The sequence below is a fragment of the Camelus bactrianus genome, chromosome X (assembly GCF_048773025.1).
Source record: "Camelus bactrianus isolate YW-2024 breed Bactrian camel chromosome X, ASM4877302v1, whole genome shotgun sequence".
NCBI lineage: Eukaryota > Metazoa > Chordata > Mammalia > Artiodactyla > Camelidae > Camelus > Camelus bactrianus.
The window spans coordinates 114,260,351-114,278,465 of NC_133575.1; the positions used below are offsets into that span (position 1 = coordinate 114,260,351).

At 44.0% G+C, this 18,115-nt stretch overlaps 1 protein-coding gene across 9 annotated transcripts in view; it reads left to right on the forward strand.

Moving 5' to 3' along the window:
• Window positions 1–18,115, forward strand: part of MAMLD1 (mastermind like domain containing 1) — a 111,896-nt gene that overhangs the window by 42,758 nt on the left and 51,023 nt on the right. For 7 of the 9 annotated variants that reach the window (XM_010956515.3, XM_010956511.3, XM_074358723.1 and 4 more), the window contains one exon: window positions 13,437–13,595. The exons of 1 other annotated variant lie outside the window; for it this stretch is intronic. In XM_010956515.3, coding sequence (XP_010954817.2) covers window positions 13,500–13,595 — 96 coding nt within the window. In that variant the 5' untranslated portion in view covers window positions 13,437–13,499. Of the gene's footprint in view, window positions 1–13,436; window positions 13,596–13,640; window positions 13,791–18,115 lie in introns of those variants that run through there. One more of the 9 variants, XM_074358727.1, reaches the window with a different exon arrangement.

Below are 18,115 nucleotides of genomic sequence, written 5' to 3' on the forward strand. Positions count from 1 at the left end.
AAGAAGAGATGCCTTATCCACCTTTGGCTTATGGGTTGGAGTAGTTTTGAGCCATGGGTCGAGTGACTTGCATCTCAGATCTGCTTGGGCAGGTTCTCCTTTGCTCGTGGTGGACCACAGCCTTGGAGCTCCATGCTTGATAAATAGGCTGACTTGGCACAGGGCCGGCCACAGAAGTCAACTTGTATAGTTTCAACTGTGGAAACCTGCTCTTGCTATCACCCTGAGTCCCTACCGAGAGTATTCATGTCAGTTTTCCCTTCCAGCTCTTCTAGAAGCCAGAAGCATGCTGTCTGTGCAACATTACTCTTGCCTATTTATCACGCCATGCAGCCGAATGGGCTGCCTGTTAAACTGCATTCGTCGTTAATGCCTGCCTGTGTGCATTTTGTGGGCTGTGTTCTCACAGGGAGGTGTCTGGGAACCATGTCTGAAATGCACAGCAATTTTCCCACTTTCCTGGGTAACCAGAGCCATTGCTGCCAACTTGCGATAGATAAATATCTTGAAAATTAGATGGTTTCCTCAAAAGCTGATGGTAGCAGCCTTGACTGTTTTCTCTCATTTGTGAAATAATATCTAAAATACTTGCCAAGAAGCATTTCCAAGAATGGAGAGAATTTATTGCATCCTAAGAAGGACTGAAAGCATATTTCCTCCCATCAAATGAGATTTCATATGAAGTCTCTCAATGTGACACTAGGGTTTTTCTTATTATTCTAAATCCATCTGAAGAGTGGAATTTATTAAGGAAGACAATTGAAACATGTGCTCTTCGCAAATCTTTTCTAGTCTAATAATCTTTATTTTTTTTAATGACTCTTTTCTTCTCTTAATTCACTGTTGGCCACTTTTTAAGTACCCTTCCCTCCCTGAGACACCTTCTAGTTTTCTCAGTTGGACCCACAGCTGTCTAGGTGGAGACAGAAGGCCGGCCTATGGATGCAGGCATACGGGGGGGACACCTCCTTGTGATGCCCAGTAACAGTTGCCACATCTGTCTGTTAGCCGAGGCCATCTTTTCCTCCCACTGTGGACTCTGAGGTTGATGAGTTCTCGAGCATTGTCCTAATTCATGACCCAGGGTTCTGATCCCCGGTTTACCTTGTTTAGAATCTCAGGGATCATGAGTTTGGAGTTTAATGTGAAAAGATGAGACCTCAAACTCTGCCCAGCCCCGCTAGGAATCTGGAGCAAATCTAGGTTCTTTCCAGCAGCCACTGAAAAGAGGTCTGGACACTCTGGCTGGGGAGTCACAGTAGGTGGATGAGTGTTGAGGTGGCGCCAGCTGGCAAGGCTCATAGGGTCCTCCCGGCCAAACTGTCGTGTATTGAAAGAAAGTGAAACCCGGAGAGGTGAAACGACACACTTGTCAACCTTGGCAGGGAGAGGCTGAAACCTCAATGTTGTCGCTTCTTTGAAGAGAGGCAGGGTCACTGGACAGCGTGGGAGGCTGCCTCGGGATTTATGAGGCCTCTTGACCCAGTACCTTCCAGTGTGTGGACCCGAGGAAACGTTGGATGGAGCATCTGTCTCCAGCGCAGCCCACTGCAGTCGTGCCCTGACTTGGGAGCCCGTGAACTTGACTTCTAGTGTCAGCTCTTCCCTGCACATTGTTCCTTGCGACGCCGGACAAGCCTCTGCCTTGATTTCCCTATCTGTTCCAGAAGGAGGTTACCTTCTAACCACTAGTTTTCCTCCGAATACTAACATTCTAAGACTCTCTCCAAGCGTTACTATAAAGGAGGGGAGGACCAAAAGGGCTTCTTTTCAGCTCAGTTGCTGGCTCCATTTTCTGTGATGCAGAAAGGGACTGCTTTCCCCCTGCACCTCTGTCCTAGGGACTCTCAGGTTCAAGTTCTCATCTGACACTCACACGGTCCATGTGAAAGGCGAAGAGCATCCGCTCCACTTTGCAGATGAGGAATCTGAGGCTCCAAGAGGTCAAGTGACTGGTTTGAGATTGAAGTGGAACCCCGGTCTCCTGACTCCCATGTTCCGCCCCTGATTTCTCCTAGACCGCCAGCTAAAAGCACTTGGCAAACTTTTCCTTGCCTGCTTCGGCCTGCTGTTACAGCTGGCATCTGGGCCCACGGGGCACATGTTTACAAGCTGTTTCTACACACCGAAGCTATTGCCTGCGGAAATTGCTACGCAGCCCAACCCCTTACGATGTCGTCCTCCTCCCTAGCCCAGCATCTCTGGTTACTGCTGTACCATAAGTCTAGGGACAGAATGTTTAAAAAATCATTTCCAGGAGAAAAGAATCTTGCTTGCATGTCTGCCTTCAGGGCCACAGCTGAGTGGTGATCAGGGCCGGAAAGGAGCCCAGCAGCTGCTGTCCTCTTCCCGCAAGGGAGGGGGGCCAGGCGCCCACTGGTACTGATGGGGACACTTCCGCTTAGAAGGGGGCCTTTTCCCCAGAGTACTTTCCAGGACAGAGAGAGAGAGAGATAAAGAGAGAAGTCTGTGTCTGTCTGTGTGTACCTGTGTATGTGTGTGTCTGTGTGTGTCAGTATGCCTGTGTGTCTGTGCATGTCTTTGCATGTCTGTGTATGTGTGCCTGTGTGCATCTGTGTGCGTATTTGTATGTGTGTTTGTGTGTGCATGTGTGACTGTGTGCATATAGGTGTGTGTCTGTGTGTCGCTCTGTGTGTGTGTGACTGTGTACCTGTGTCGGTGCGTGTACCAACATATGAATAGAGGGTTTGGCCCTGCCTGGGTTTGACAATTTCCTGGCATCCCTCAGCACAACCACAACCACAGTGATCAGCTGTGGGAAAGCTTAAGGGACTCACCTTGTGGGCATTCAGAGACAGTCAGCAGGTAGAGGGCCCAGCCTCTGTCTGCACTACCACTTTAAATCCCAGGGCTCTTTCCATTGTTAAAACGCATGATGTCTGTGGAACAGAAAAAGATGGTGCTGAACAGGTCCAGTAAGAAATGAGGTCTTGACAAAACTTGGCCTCATGCCACCTTGCAGGGTGGTTCTGCAGTCCATCACGTGACAAGAGCAGCATTGTTATCCCTGCTCTAAGACCGTCTTGGTCTGCCCTCATTTCTGGGTGTCCCAAGTTCCCAAAAACTGCTTGCTGTAATGGATGGATACTGTGTGTCGCTCGATCTTAGGGTCAAATCTGTTTCAGAGCAGGGCCAGCGAGAGACACAGTGATCTCAGCTGACTGGTTGGTTTGTACAAGTCTTGGCTCCTTGAAGCGGATTCTGCCATCTAAGCCCACCATGTGGGGACAGCAGACATTTGTACTTGCCAGGAAGCCCTGGCCCCAAACTGATGTATCAGTGAGTGGCATGTGACGCTCAGGTGTGTGTGTGTGTGCGGAGGACAGGCATTGGTAACGTCAGTGCTGTGATATCCCAAATCCAAAAGCAGGGAGACTGAGGAGTTCCCCAGCAGCAGCAACGGCGTTAAAATTAGGATCAACTGGATCTTGAGATACTGTTTCCAAACCCACTTTGTAAGTGGTTGATTATGTGGGTCGCCAGGGGAAGGTCACCAGCCACACTGTGTCATTAAGGAGCTAGTCTGGCTAAGAGTGGACAATAGAAATTATCTTTTTCTCCAAAAACTTAAAAGATGTTGCCTCATCCTTTCTTTAAATGGAACAACTTTCTAAAACCCCAAGTTAGATGAAGGAGTGATAATAATTTGGGCTTTATAAGAAAAGCTTAATTAGGATATCATTTACAGACCATGTAATTCACTCTTTGAAAGTATACAATTCATTGTGTTTTACTGTGTTCATAGAGATGTGCCACCATCACCACAATTAATTCTAGAACATTTTCATCACCCTCAAAAGAAACCCTCTATCCATTAGTAGAGATTCCACTTCCCCCTCCCTCCCCCTGCCCCGAGTCCTAAGCAACCACAAGTCTCCTTTCTGTCTCTGTGGACTTGTCTATTCTGGTCATTTTATGTAAATGGAATCATACATTGTGTGGTCTTTGGTGCCTGGCATCTTTCACTTGGTATAATGTTTTCAAGGTTCGTCCGTGTTGTAACCTCTACCAGTGTTTCATGCCTTTTAATGGCTGAATAATATTCCATTGTACAGAGAGTACATTTTGCTTCTCCACTCACCAGTTGATGGGTGTTTGGGTTGTTTCCACCTCTTGGCTACTGTGAGTAGTGTTGCTGTGAACGTTCCTGTACAAGCTTTTGTGGAGACGTGTTTTCCATTCACTTGGATGGATACCCAAGACTGGAACTGCAGGCTTGTGAGCTCCTCTCTGTTTAACTTACTCCGCAACTGCCAAACTGTTTTCCAGAGCGTCTGCACCCGTTTACATTCCCACCAGCAACATGTGAGGGTTCCAATTTCTCCACATCACTTTGGGCTTATTAAAAGTCAACTTTTAAAAAGGAAACGTGGTGTTTTAGAATACTGAGATATTTATTAACACAAGGCTATAATGACAGGCCTTGTAGCTCTTGTGTACTGTCAAAGCCGTTCTTTCAAACACGCGGAAATTCTGAACAACGTGTAGGCATTCCTAAGGTCACGTGGGCTCCAGCGCAATGAGTCATCAAGGCTCTAGGCTCAGGGACTCCTACAGAGGATTCTCGTCCAGCCTCCACCCAAGCTTGAATCCACTCCGCAGATCTGTTCAGCAGATAGTTCCCGACTCCTGCCGTGTGCTCGAAACACTGTGGAGCTGCAACCACATGTAAGGCGTACGTGCTCCCTTCCCTCGTGGAGCTTACAGTCTAGAGAAGAGCCAAATGCTGGACAAGTACTTCCGGCTGAGGGCAATGGAAACACAAAGGATGCTGTTCATATGGACCTAATAGGAATGCTGCCGAGAGCCAGAAAAACATTCTCTGTAAATTGGCAAGCCTGATGCCTGGCTCTTAGCTGACATCCAATTCTGGCTGTTTGATGTCTGTACAGAACTTTGCATTTTCCATGTGAGGAAACTGCATCTTTAAGCCTCAACCGCCTTCCCAGGGACCCCTAACTCAGGACTGAGAAGCCAGCCATCCTGCGGGAGGGTCTGTCATTGGGCTCTGAAGCCCTGACTCTAGTAACATCCAGAAGCCCTGCCTTCTTAACCCTTGACCTGCCTGTCTCCAGCCTGGGCTCTGCCTGCCTCTCCTGGGACTGGCTCCTGTGGAAGCTGGGCCTCTCACCTGACTAGTTACACCTTAACACCAAGATTACTAGTGGCAGGTAGTAATTAGTGACAGCCAGTCCCTTTTAGAGCAGGGTCATCTGAGCAATGAGAGCCCAAAGTGGCCGTGGTTGATGGCAGTGGGCTGATGGATCTTTTCCTAACGCCGCTCGGCTCTCTGCCTTGTCCACAGCCTCGCTCTTCTTCCCAGCGCCCAGGCTGGAGCTCCGGATGGTAGGAGTGGCCTTTAGCTTCCCAGCCATCAAGTCACATGACTCTTCACTGGCGGCGACTCCTTCCCATTGCTTCCTCTTCCTTCCTTCCATAGTAATAATTATTGGAGCTAATCTTTATGACGGGCCAGCAACACAGACGCCAGGAGGTGACTCTTCCCACGGCTACAGGAGCCGCAAAGGGGCAGGGTAAAAAGTAGAGTGGGGTCTTTAAAAGCTAAAGCAGCTTTTTCATGTTTTTTTAAATTTTGCCTTCTTTCTTTAGAGCTGAATGAATGGGTAGCTCGTCTGTTATCAATAGGTTTTGTGTTGCCAGCCCTGAAATGAGATCTGGGCCTCCATCCCCCATGCAGGCTTGAGATACTGGGCAGGGAGTTAGGGGTGGCTTCAGCGGTAAGGTCTCTTCTTGTCCATTTTAATTGGAGTGTCCTCGCTGGGGTGTCTCTAAACACTAGTACTTGAGTGAGGTCACAGCTGAGGCCTTGGGCTTGGTCCCTGAAACTCCTGAGGAAGGTTTGGGTGAGAATTGTTCTTTAAAGAATAAAAAGGTCTCTATCAGCTTCTGTAGGTTGCTGGAAAAAAAGAATGCTGCTTAGGACATGTCCCAGAAGCAAGAAGAAGAACCATTGTCCCCCTGGATCTGGCCACTGAAATCTTTTTTGAATAGCAGTTAGCTTCTCACGTTGAAATAAGGATAGATTCAGCGGAAGCTGCAAACAGCGTGCAGAGAGGCCCCCGCGGGTTACGTCTTATATAACAGTTGTACAGTATCAAAACCAGGAACCTGATGTCGCTGCAGGTTTTTGTGTGGACGTAAATTTCCGCTTCTCTGGAACGAAGGCCCTAGAGTACGACTGTTGGGTCATACGACAGTTGCATGGTCATTTTCACATTCCTACCAGCAATGCCTGAGTCATCCAGTCTCTCCACGTTCTCAGCAGCTTTTGGCGTTGTGATTCTGATACGTAGGTAGTGGAATCTCATTGTGCTTTTAATTTGCAATTTTCTAAGGGTTAATGCTATTGAAGATCTTTGTACGTGTTTCCTTGCCGTCTGTAGAAACTCTTCAGTGGAATGTCTTTTCATGCCTTTTGCCCGTTTTCTAATTGGATACTTGGTTTTCCTACCGTTGAGGTTTTGAGATTCTTTATATATTCTAGATACTAGTCCTTTATCAGATAGAAGGTTTACAAATATTTTCTCCCAGTCTTGTTTTTCATCCTATTCACAAAGTCTTCCACAGAGGAAGAAATTCTACTTTTGATAAGGTCAAATTTATCGCTGTTTCCATGAATGGGTGTCAAATTTTGTGAAGTGATTTTTCTGCATCAAAGAGCACAATCATATGATTTTAATTGGATTTTTTGTTTTGAGATAATTGTAGATTCACATGTAGCTGTAAGAAATACTGCAAATAGGTCCCACGTATCCTTTAGCCAGCTTCGCCTAATGATAACATCTTGCAAAACTATAGTACAATATCACAACTGGGGTGCTGACATTGCTACAGTCAAGGTACAGAACTTTTCCATCTCCACATACATCCCTTATTTTGCCTATTTATGGACATATCCAGTTCCTTCCCACGCCAACCCTCTCCTTGCACCTTGACAACGTCTAATGAGTCCATTTCTATAGTTTTGTCATTTTAAGAATGTTATATAAATGGAATCACACAGTAAGTAAGTTTTGGGGATTGGCGTATTTTTTTCTTTTTCCACTCGGCATAATTTTCTGCTCATTCACCCAGGTCACTGTATATGTCAACAAGCGTGTCTTTTTGTCGCTGAGTAATATGTCATGGTATACATGTACCAGTTTGTTTAACCATTCATCCATTGAAAGATGTCTGGGTAGTTTCCAGTTTGGGGCTATTTTGAATAAAGCTACTATAAGCACTTGTTTGCAGATTTTTGTATGAATACAAGTCTTCATCCCTCTGAGGGAAATACCCAGGAGTTCAATGGCTGGGTCATACAGTAGTTGCATGTTCAGTTTTTAAGAAACTGCCAAACAGTGTTTCAGAGTGGCTGTACCATTTTTTATTCCCTCCAACAATGTATGAGTAATCCAATTTCTTCCACTGTTGCCAGAATTTCGTGTTGTTGATATTTTTTTAATACAGATGAAATTCGTGTAACAATTCAGTGGCATTTAGTACATTCACAATGTGTTAAACCATCATCGCTATCTAGTTTCTAAACATTTAAATCACCCCAAAGTAAAACCTCATACTTGGTAAGCAGTTATTCCCCATTCTCCCTTACCCCCCATTCCCTGGCAACCACCAATCTGTCTCTATGGACTTACCTCTTCTGGATATTCCATATAAATGGAATCATATATGTGACCTTTTGTGACTGGCTTCTTTCACTTAGCATAATGCTTTTAAAGTTCATCCAGGTTGTAGCAGGTGTCAGTGCTTCATTCCTTTGAAAGGCTGAATAACAGTTATTGGTATGGATATACCAAAATTTGTTTCTCTATCCATGGATGGACATTTGGGTTGTTTCCATCTTTTGGTTATTATGAATAGTGCTACTGTGAACATTTGTGTAGAAATATTTGAATACCTATTTTCAATTCTTTGGGGGTATATGCATAGGAGTGGGATTGCAGGGTCTGATGGTAATTTTACGTTTTAATTTTTTGAGGAATTGCCAAACTATTTTCCCCAGCAGCCGTAACATTTAAATTCCCACCAGCAATGTATGAATGTTCCAATTTCTCCACATTCTTGCCAACTCTTATTATTTTCCTTTTTTATTATGTCATCCTAGTAGGTAGGAAGTGATATGTCATTGTTTTCATTTGCATTTCTCTAACACCTAATAATACTCAGCATCTTTACCTGTGCTCAACGGACATAAGCATATCCTCTTTGGAGAAATGTCTATTTAAGTCCTTTGCCCGTTTTATTTATTGTATCATTTATCTTTTTACTGTTAAGTTGTAAGAGTTCTTTATACATTCTGGATACTAGATCCTTGCCTGACATATGCTTTGCAAATGTTTTCTCCCGTTCTGTGGGATGTCTTTTCACTTTTTTAATAATGCCCTTTAATGTACAAAAGTTTTAAGCTTTGATGGAGTCTAATTTATCTATTTTTTTTCTTTTGTTGCTTGTGCTTTTGCTGTCATATCTAAGAACCCAATGCCAAATCCAATGTCATGAAGATTTTTCCTTATGTTTTCTTCTACACATTTTATAGTTTTAGCTCCTATGTTTAGACGATTGATTCATTTTGAGTTGATTTTTGTATGTGGTGTGAGGTGGGGAATCCCACTTCATTTTTTTGCCTGGGGCTATCCAATTGTCCCAGCACCATTTGTTAAAGAGACTATTCTTTCCTCCATTAAATGATCTTGACGCCTTTTTCAAAAATCAGTTAGCCATAGATTTATGGGTTTATTTCTGGATTCTAAAGTCTATTCCATTGGCCTATATATCTGTCCTTATGCCAGTGCCACACTGTTTTGATTACTGTAGCTTTGTAGTAAGATTTAAATTGGAAAGTGTTAATTCAACTTTGTTCTTCTCTTTCAACATTGTTTTGAGGTGATCGTGTGATTTTTATTATTTTACCTGTTAAGATGTTGGATAATATGGATTGACTTTTGAATATTGAGCCAGCCTTGCATCTCTAGAATAAAATCAACTAAATGATAGCATACAATTCTTCTCACAAATTTCTAAGACTTTGTTAAACATTTTTGTGTCTATATGAATGAGAAATATTAGTCTGTAGTTCTCTTTTTTTTTCTTTTTTTGTATAGTCTTTGCCTTTGCTGTCAAGAGAAGCACAGTGAGTTGGAAAGTGTTTCCTCCTCTTCTATTTTATAAAGAAGTTATGTAGATTTGGTGCTAATTCTTCTTTAAACACTTGGTATAATTCTTTAGTGAAGTCATCTGAGCCTGGAGTTATCGGTCTCTGAGGTTTTTTTTAATTATGAATTTAATTTCTTTAATAATTATAAGGCTAGTCAGATTATTTCATATTGAGCAAGTTTTGGTAGTTTGACCTTTTAGAATAATTGGTCCATTTTATCTAATTTCCAGATTTATGTGTGTAGAGTTGCTTGTATTAATCCTTTATTATCCTTTACGTGTCTACAGGGTCAGTAGTAATGTCCCCTTTTTCATACCAATATTGGTAATCTGTGTCTTGCCATAGGCTTGTCAGTTTTATTATTTTGTCCAAGAACTACCTTTTTCTGATTGGGTTTTCACTATTTTTTGTTGTTGTTTTTAATTTCATTTCAATATTAATATATATTCTTTATATTCTCTTACTTCTGTTTGATTTGGGTTTATTTTATTCTTCTTTATCTTGGCTTCTTAGGTGGAAACTTATATTATTGATTTTAGAATTTTTCTCATCTATTTTATAAGCATTTTAGTGCTACAAATTTCCCTCTCAAGACAGCATTACCTGTGTCCCATAAGTTTTGGTATATTATATTTTTATTTTCATTTAGTTCAATGAATTTTAAAAATTTCTCTTGATTTTCTCTTTGACTCATAAACTTTTTTAAAAGTGTGTTGCTTATTTTCTAAGTGTTTGGAAATTTTCCTATTGTCTTTCTGGTTTTGTTTCCTAATTTGATTCCATTGTAGTCAGAAAACACAGTGTATTACTCCAACTCTTAAATTTTTGTGGATTGCTTTATAGTCCAGAATATGTCTATCTTGGTATATATTTCTTGGGTGCTTGAAAAGAATGTAAATTTTGCTGGGTTTTGGGGGAATGTTCTATAAATGTCAATTAGATCCTATTCGATGGTGGTGTTGTTGAATTCATCTATATCTTGCTGATTTTCTGTCTAATTGTTCTCTCAGTTGTTGAGAAAGGATGTTGAAGTCTCCACTGCAAATATAAATTTTTCTGTTTTTCCTTTCATTTATTTTAATTTTTGCTTCATAAACCATGGAGCTCTGTTGTTTGGTGCATACACATTTAGGATTACTTTGTGTTCTTGGCAGATTGACCCTTTTCCCATAATACAATGCCCCTGTCTTTGCCTGCTAATGTTCTTTGTTCTGAAGTTACTTTATCTGATATTACTAGAGCCACTGCTGCTCATTTTTCTTTAAATTAATATTTTCATCATTTTACTTTCAACCTGCCCATATCATTATATTTGAGGTAAGCATCTTGTAGAGAGCATATAGTTGGGTTATGTTTTTTAAATCAACTCTACCAATTTCTGTCTTTTAATTGGTGTATTTAGATCAGTTTCACTTAATGAACCTATTGATAAGTTAGTGATTAATTCTGCCAATTTATTTTTGTTTTCTGCTTGTTCCCTATTTTTGTGTCTCTCTTTTGTTTTTCCTGACTTCCTGTGGGTGACTTGAATATTTTTTAGAATTCCATTTGATGATTCATGTATAGTGTCTTTGCATGTATCTTTTCTTATATTAAAGTATAGTCAGTTCACAATGTTGTGTTGATTTCTGATGTACAGAATAGTGATTCAGTTATATATCAGAATATATATATATATTCCTTTTCATATTCTTTTTCATTATAGGCTATTACAAGGTATTGAATATAGTTCTCTGTGCTATATAGCAAGATCTTGTTTACCTATTTTATTTTACTTTTTTAAAATTCTTTTTTTCTTAAGGGGGGAAGCTAATTTTAGGTTTTTTTTTTTTTAAACAGAGGTACTGGGAATTGAACCCAGGACCTTGTGCATGCTAGGCATGCTCTCCACCACTGAGCTATACCCTCCCCCTTATCAATTTTATATATAGTGGTTAGTATCTGCAAATCTCGAACTCCCAGTTTGTCTCTCCACCCTCCCCTTTCCCCCTGGTAACCATAGGTTTGTTTTCTAAGTCTATGAGTTTGTTTCTGTTTTGTAAATAAGTTCATTTGTGTCATCTTTTTAAGATTCCACATATAAATGATATCATATGGTATTTTTAGTGGTATCATGTGATATTTCTTGCATGTATCTTTTCCTAGCCCACTTTTCATGGTTGCTTTAGGTATTACATCATATATACATAACTTATAAGGGCCTACTGATCTCAACATTTTACCAGTTCAAGTGAAGTATAGAAACCTTCCTCTCTTTCCACCCCTTTACCACCATCCTCTGTTTATAATGTAATTGGGTTAAATATTTCTTCCACACACATTTGGAACCACAGCATGCAATACTATAACTGGTGCTTCAACCACCAAACATAATCTAGAACACTTGAAAGGAAAAACAAAACTCTATTACATTAACCCATATTGTTTTCTCATTTCATTGTTCTTTCTTCCTTGGTGATGTCCAAAATTTCTTCTTTTATCATTTCTTTTCTGTTTAGAGAACTTCCTTTAGCCATTCTTGTAGGAGAGGTCTGATATAAAAAAGTCTTTTAGTTTTCTTTCATCTGAAGATGCTTTGATTCCCCTTCCCCTACCTGAAACATATTTTTCAGCACTCATTTAGTTCTTCTGTTTTAGCTGGCATCCTCTGACAATGCTCTGGTTGAGAAGGGGGGCACTGTCTCATTTCTGCCACATGGGCATGGAAACCTAGGTTCCCCTGTAAGCCTTCATTGCCACCAGGGAGGTCGGGGCTTCTCGTTACTGCTAGGCAGTGGTAGTAGTTCCAGCTCCCCTCTGGGCTTCCGCTAATACCACCCTGGTTGGGCTGGGTAGGAGTGCCTCATTACTGTTCTTCATGTGTTATCCACTGACATTGGGAAGGATGGGATGCGGACTGATTACCACTGTGCAGGGGCAAAGGTCCTGGCTCTCTGTGAGGCTCCCTCTACCACCACCCTAGCAGGGACAGGGAGAAATGACCGCTGATTGCTAGTTGGGAATGGAGTCTAGGTCCTCACTTGGCCTTTGCTGATGGGGTGATGGAACCACACTTTTGCTGTTGTGTTTAGTGGAATTAGAATGGTTCTTACACAAAAGTTTTCTGTCTTGGTAGGTTGCCCCTTTCCTGGTCCTTTGGCTAAAGAGAACAGGCTTTTGGGGGCCTTTTTGTCTGTATTCATTGGCATTTGGGGTCGCCAGCTTCTTCAGATGCAGGATCTAGGATCTATGAGGAAAAAAAAACTGGGAGCTCACCACCGCATCGTTCTTTAGGTCCCAAGGTCCCTATCCAGTCTGCTTTCTTCTCTCCACCTTTCAGGGTCTTCTTATGGTTGTTTAATATATAATGTCCAGAGGTCTTAGTTGTACTCAATGGGAGAATGAGAAAAGTGCCCCTCCGTTTTTCCAGAGGTAGGCATCTGGACATTGAAATTGTAGACCTTTTTTTGTCCTTCCAAGGCGATCTATGGGAAGGAGAGCTTCACTCACGTATGAAGGCCTTAGAAGAGCTATTATTTCATGTGTGCATCGTGAACAACAAAAAGAAATGAAATAAAGCAAAATTTTAAAAAATCTGCTTATCTGTCATGGAGGGCGTGAATTGGGGCAGCCACGATCACAACCTGCTTGGGTCGTTTTTTTATAAATCAGTGCACCGGAGCTCCATGAGCCCCTTCCAACATGCATCGCTTTCTTCCACTGACAGGTCATGAACTGTTAGCTGACTTGGCTGGGTGCTAACAGGGGCAGAGTTGGGAGCTGCTACTTCTCTGGGCCATACGGCTTCAGCAGAGCTGAAGGGGCAGTCAGCCATCACCAGATCCAACCACCATGATGTTCATATAAAAAACCCTGTGTCAGAGAACAGAAGAGCCTTTCCCCAGATCTCACTGCATACCACACAAAAGCAAAGCCAGACTTCGGACCCACATTCCCTGCTTTTAAGCCCACTGTTATTTTAGTTACATCAGACTGCTTCTCCACCCATCCCTCAGCTCTCCATTGAACTTTGCTCTGCCCCATGGCCAAGGACTGCTGTCTCATCCCAGCCAACTGCCTCATAGAAGTCATCCCTGGAGATGGGAGGGGCTCGATGAGGGTGGTGGGATGGAGAGAGAGACAGGAAATGGGATGTGGCTCACTCCACCCAAACCTGTCCTCAGAGTGAAAGTCGATGATTCATGGGGTCAATGGTCTCATCTTCGTATCTGAAAGACAGTGTACTTTTTGTCTCCCAAAGCCCTGTGTCTAGGTCGTTTGGGAAGCGCCTTGGAGAGTCAAGAATAAAATTGCAGGTCAAACCATGGACGACTGGAAAAGTCGGCTTGTAGTCAAGAGCATGCTTCCCCATTTCACCATGGTGGGAGATCGTCAGGAGCCCAGAAAGCTCCAGGAATCGGTCAGACAATGGGCGATGGGGGAGGGGGGGGGTTTGAATGCTTCTTATCTTAAACTTGAACGTAAAATGTTGTCGACTGAAAAAAAAAATGCACAGCCTAAAAGTTGAGAATGATGTGTTATTCTGCGGACTTTCTGAGGACTTCAAGCTCGGGAGACAGCCTCTCAGATCGCTTTGAGGGACTGCTCCGAAGAGGTAAGGGAGAAGCCAGGACATATAGGAGTTTTGGCAACAAAGACCAGGTAGTTAGACCATCAAAAGATGACTGTTAATTAAAGAAAACCAGATATCTCAAGTCAAGGAATTTAGCACTTTTCTATGTTTGGGAATGTGCAAATTTAATGGGCGGGCTCATTGAAATCACTCCTTTCACATGCACCTTAGCTCTCTAGGGCCAGTGTCCTGTCCTTTGCCAACCTGAGTCCCCTCAGGGCTCACTGTCAGAGATGGCTGTGTAGTGGCTTGATGGCTGCAACCTCCTTTGTTTACTGATATGGCGAGCAACATTTTTCATTCACAAAGTGTTATTGAAATTCTCTGTGCAAACTTGATGGCAAGGAACCAACCCAAAATGTAAGGAACTGTAATCTGACCTAGAAAAGATCTAGGCGATGAGCTGACCTTGGCCCTTGATGAGTTTCTGGAATAGCAGGAGATAGCATCCAAGGCTCCATCTGGGTTTCCAGTCCGGCTATCTCTGCACTGCACCCCTTCAACTAGAGAGGAAAGATGAAAGGGGGGGGGGAAGCCTCTTTTTTTTCTTAATAGAAACCACAGGAATGTGGGAATGACAGGCACTAGATGTATTGTGTTAGCTTCCCAGTACCACTGAGAACAGGAAGCCAGTGAATAAGGCACAGCAAGAGATTCCCATTTGACTCTCTAGTCCTCATGTCCCTTTAAAAACTCATCTGACAAATTTCTCCTGTCCTCCCTTGGAACCTAGAGATCATCTATGTGTCAGAAACTCAGAGTTAGGGATTCCAGTGGGAGTCTAGGAGCCAGGATGCTAGAAGGGGCCATGAGAGCCATTGGTTGGATGAATCTGACAGTGAACGCCTCCAACATCGCCAATCTGCTAAGATTAGCTCCGTTAGTAGGAGTTGCAGCAAACACAATGGCTGTTATCTCGGTGTATTAGGTCCACAGAGGAGTGGCTGGCTTAATCTCTGAAATTAAGAGAGCAGAGAGGAAATAGCTCTTATAGAGCCGTGGGTCTGCTTCCTTCCTGTTCAGAGAACTAGGAGCTTGGGGCTCTGAGGTGATGTCATTTCACACAACTAGAGGGCTTGGCTTCTCCCATTCCACGGGCAATCCGCTTTCAGTAAGTCAGCTTTCTGTTGAGTTGAGAATCTTGATACCTGCCCAGGTGATGGGGGGGATTTGTTGAAATCTTGTTTCTGTTTTTTCCCTTGATTGTCTACCACCAACAATGTATTGAGAATGTGGGATCTAGTTGAGTATGTAGACATTTACAAAACTTTGTTTACTGAAGTTCCAGCTTGCACAGAGACAGCGGTCAGATGGGATGGCAGAGTGGGAGAAATTAGTTGGCCAACAGCCTGTCCTCTAAATTGCCAGCCCTTCCATCAGTCATCTCTCAAAGGCGATCTCTACCCTCCATCCTAATTACCCTTTGTAGTTCTTGCCTCTCAGCGGTCAACAACTGAGTCAGTGAAGGGAAACCTCTTGGCAGTGCCTCCAGAGTCCATGGTCAGTTTCAGTATGGTTTTCAGTTTGCCCATTGTTTTCACACTTGTTTCCATTCCTAGGAGAAAAGAGGGCTGGGTTGTAAGTGCAGGGAATCTCTTCCCCTTCTGCCCATGTGCCCCACCAACACCCTTGTAAAATGTGTGACTAGGTAGTAATTGCTTTGGTTTTGATCAGTATAGATCTCAATGCTAGAAGGGTTTTTCCTAGAACAGGTCCTTGGAGCGCGCGTCCATGCCCTCACACTAGAGAAGCTGCCCTCGATTATGCCATTTCCAGGAGTGGCTTCTCTTGGCAGGTGGCCTTCAGAGCCCTTCATAAGCCTTGCCAAAAATTCACATTCACTGCTTTAGAGTCACACCTTGGACTTGATCAAAATCAGCCCCTCTCCCCCCTCCGTGGCACACATTGTTCTCCACCCATGGCTCTGAACAAGCTGTTTCCGAAATTCCAAGCTGTCCTAGAAGACCAAAGATTTTCCTCAGTCGAGGCAATCTGACAACTATGCCTCAGGTTCCGAAGGCAAGTGTCTCAGATGAGTTCTCTTTGCGGTAAAAACCACATCTGGCTTCTTGGAAGAGGCACCTGGTCTCTGAAGGCCGTGCTGCTGAGGGAGCCCATTCCTTTGGCACACCTGTCAGGTACGCTGTAGAACCAGTTATGGCAGGACTTGGAATGGGAGCAGCAGAAGGAGGTCCTGTGTGGCTGCTGGGCTGGCACTTCCAGGTGGGGCCTGAACTGGACCTCGGCTGTCCCCAGTGCTTGCTGTCCCTCAGATGCTTTGTGACATCCAGGGACGACACCCTGCACCCCAGTCCCAGGAAACTGTGTACCTCTGGAAACACTTCCCTTGTACCACTCTCCCTCCTCCTGCAAGCATCCTCAACATGGAGATCTGACTCAGACATTCAGTTTACCTGGTTCTCTTGCCCTTTCCCAAGAAACAGACCAACAACAACAACAAAAACGAATTTCAAGTCAAGATCTATTAATCAAATTGTATCAATCCCAGAGGAGAGTTCTTTTAAAGAGTCCTGGGATTTCCATGGGAATAATTGAGAGTCCCCTTGCAGGAAAATATGCATCTGATGGGATGATTGCTCTTGGCCTGAGACCCTAGTCTTGCTTTTGCTCTTAAGTAGCTAGGGGGCTTTGTCCATCCTTTGCCCACCCTGAGGACAAATGTGAAATGAACCAGGAGTATGACTAGCACCTTGACTAGATGCCAGGCACTTGCTAAGCATTTGGGGCACGTTATCAGAGAGGCTAAGCAATTTGACAAAGACACAGCGGTAAGACGTGGCAGAGCTCAGAGTCTGCTTTCTTCACCACTGTGCTCTGCTGCCTCTTAGATCTGAAGCATGTTGAAACCTATGAAGCTCCAAGCACGTATCAGGCAGGAGGGGTCATCATGAGAAAGCTCAGTGCCCTCCCAGCATCCAGCCCAGGTTCATAAGGCATCCAGTCTCTGCAGTTAGTGTATGGAGCTTTAACAGGAGGCAGAACATCTGATTCCTCTTTTTGAAATTAAGATGGCCATTCTTCCCCCAGCTGTGTCGATCATTTACCAGTGCGCTCCAGATGGGAGCGCTTTGGAACCTGCGGGGAATTGGAACTCAGTCTACATGTCACATGTCATCTCTATCTCTGTCTACATTCCCACTACAAGTTGCAAAGATTCTCCATCTCAGAGCAGCCACCTAGTTCATTCATAAGGCAGCTCCAGACAAAATGGAGGCGTTATGGGCATTAGACGTACAGTCAAACGAGGACGGAGACTCTGAGCTCACTGCCCATTTTCTGTGTTTCATCATTGAATGATAGTAAATGACCGACTGTATAGGTTACAATGAGTTGGCCTGCCCAGTCTTCCTTCTGAGCTTCTCAGCCATTCTCCCTCTTTAAGGATGAGGGCACTGAGAGCTGAGCAATCCAGTGACTTGCACAAATAGGCTCATCGAGAAGGTGGGGAGCTATATCAAGGGTCCCCGTTTGGATGGTCCCAAGTGCAGCCTGCTTTTAATCCATGGCACCACCTAAACCACCCCCTCCCCTCTTCTTCTCACCTCTAAATGCAGATGGGGCTGAGGAAGGGGGAGAAGGAGCCCTGACTGTAACAAGGGATGATTTGGAAAGCTACAGAAATACCGTCCCCATTCTCTCTGTCCCTCTTCTTTAGACTGGCGACCTTAGATATACCCAGTAGGAGGAGGTCCGTTCACCTGTTGCTGTGGTGTGGGACCAGGTTTAGGATTTGTACCCAGCATCCTTGGAAGCACATGTGTTTCCTCGCAAAAAAAGCACAGAACTCAATAAGGAGTCCTCCAATGTGATCCCAGAGCTGTAAGTAGCACTTTGGGAGACCGTAAGCAAACTCCTTCTCTCTTGAGGTCAGAGGACCTATCTCCGGCCTCCTGCCTCATTTCCAGGGTCCCTCTGGTGTGCCTAGCCCCGTGCTACACCCTGGGCTACGGCAGTTCCCAGTCAAGGAAAAAACTATGCCCAGTCTTCCTCCCCTGGGAACAGATGCATCCTATTCTAGTTCTGCTCGTCCTCCGCGGAAACCATGAGGAGAGAATGGCAGAGTGGCTCTCTGCTGCAGGCTCCTTTGTAGACATTCACTCATCTATGCCTGAGACACAAGGATTAGTATTTCCACTTCACCACTGCGGAGACTGAGGGACTTTGCCAGGGTTACACCCTCAGTAGGTTGGAAATTCAGATCTCAAACCCAGGTGCCGGGGCCCCAAAGCCCCTCCTCCTTTGCTGTGTCCCATCCCCAGGTTGGGAGCTCAGAGCCTTCTACAGGC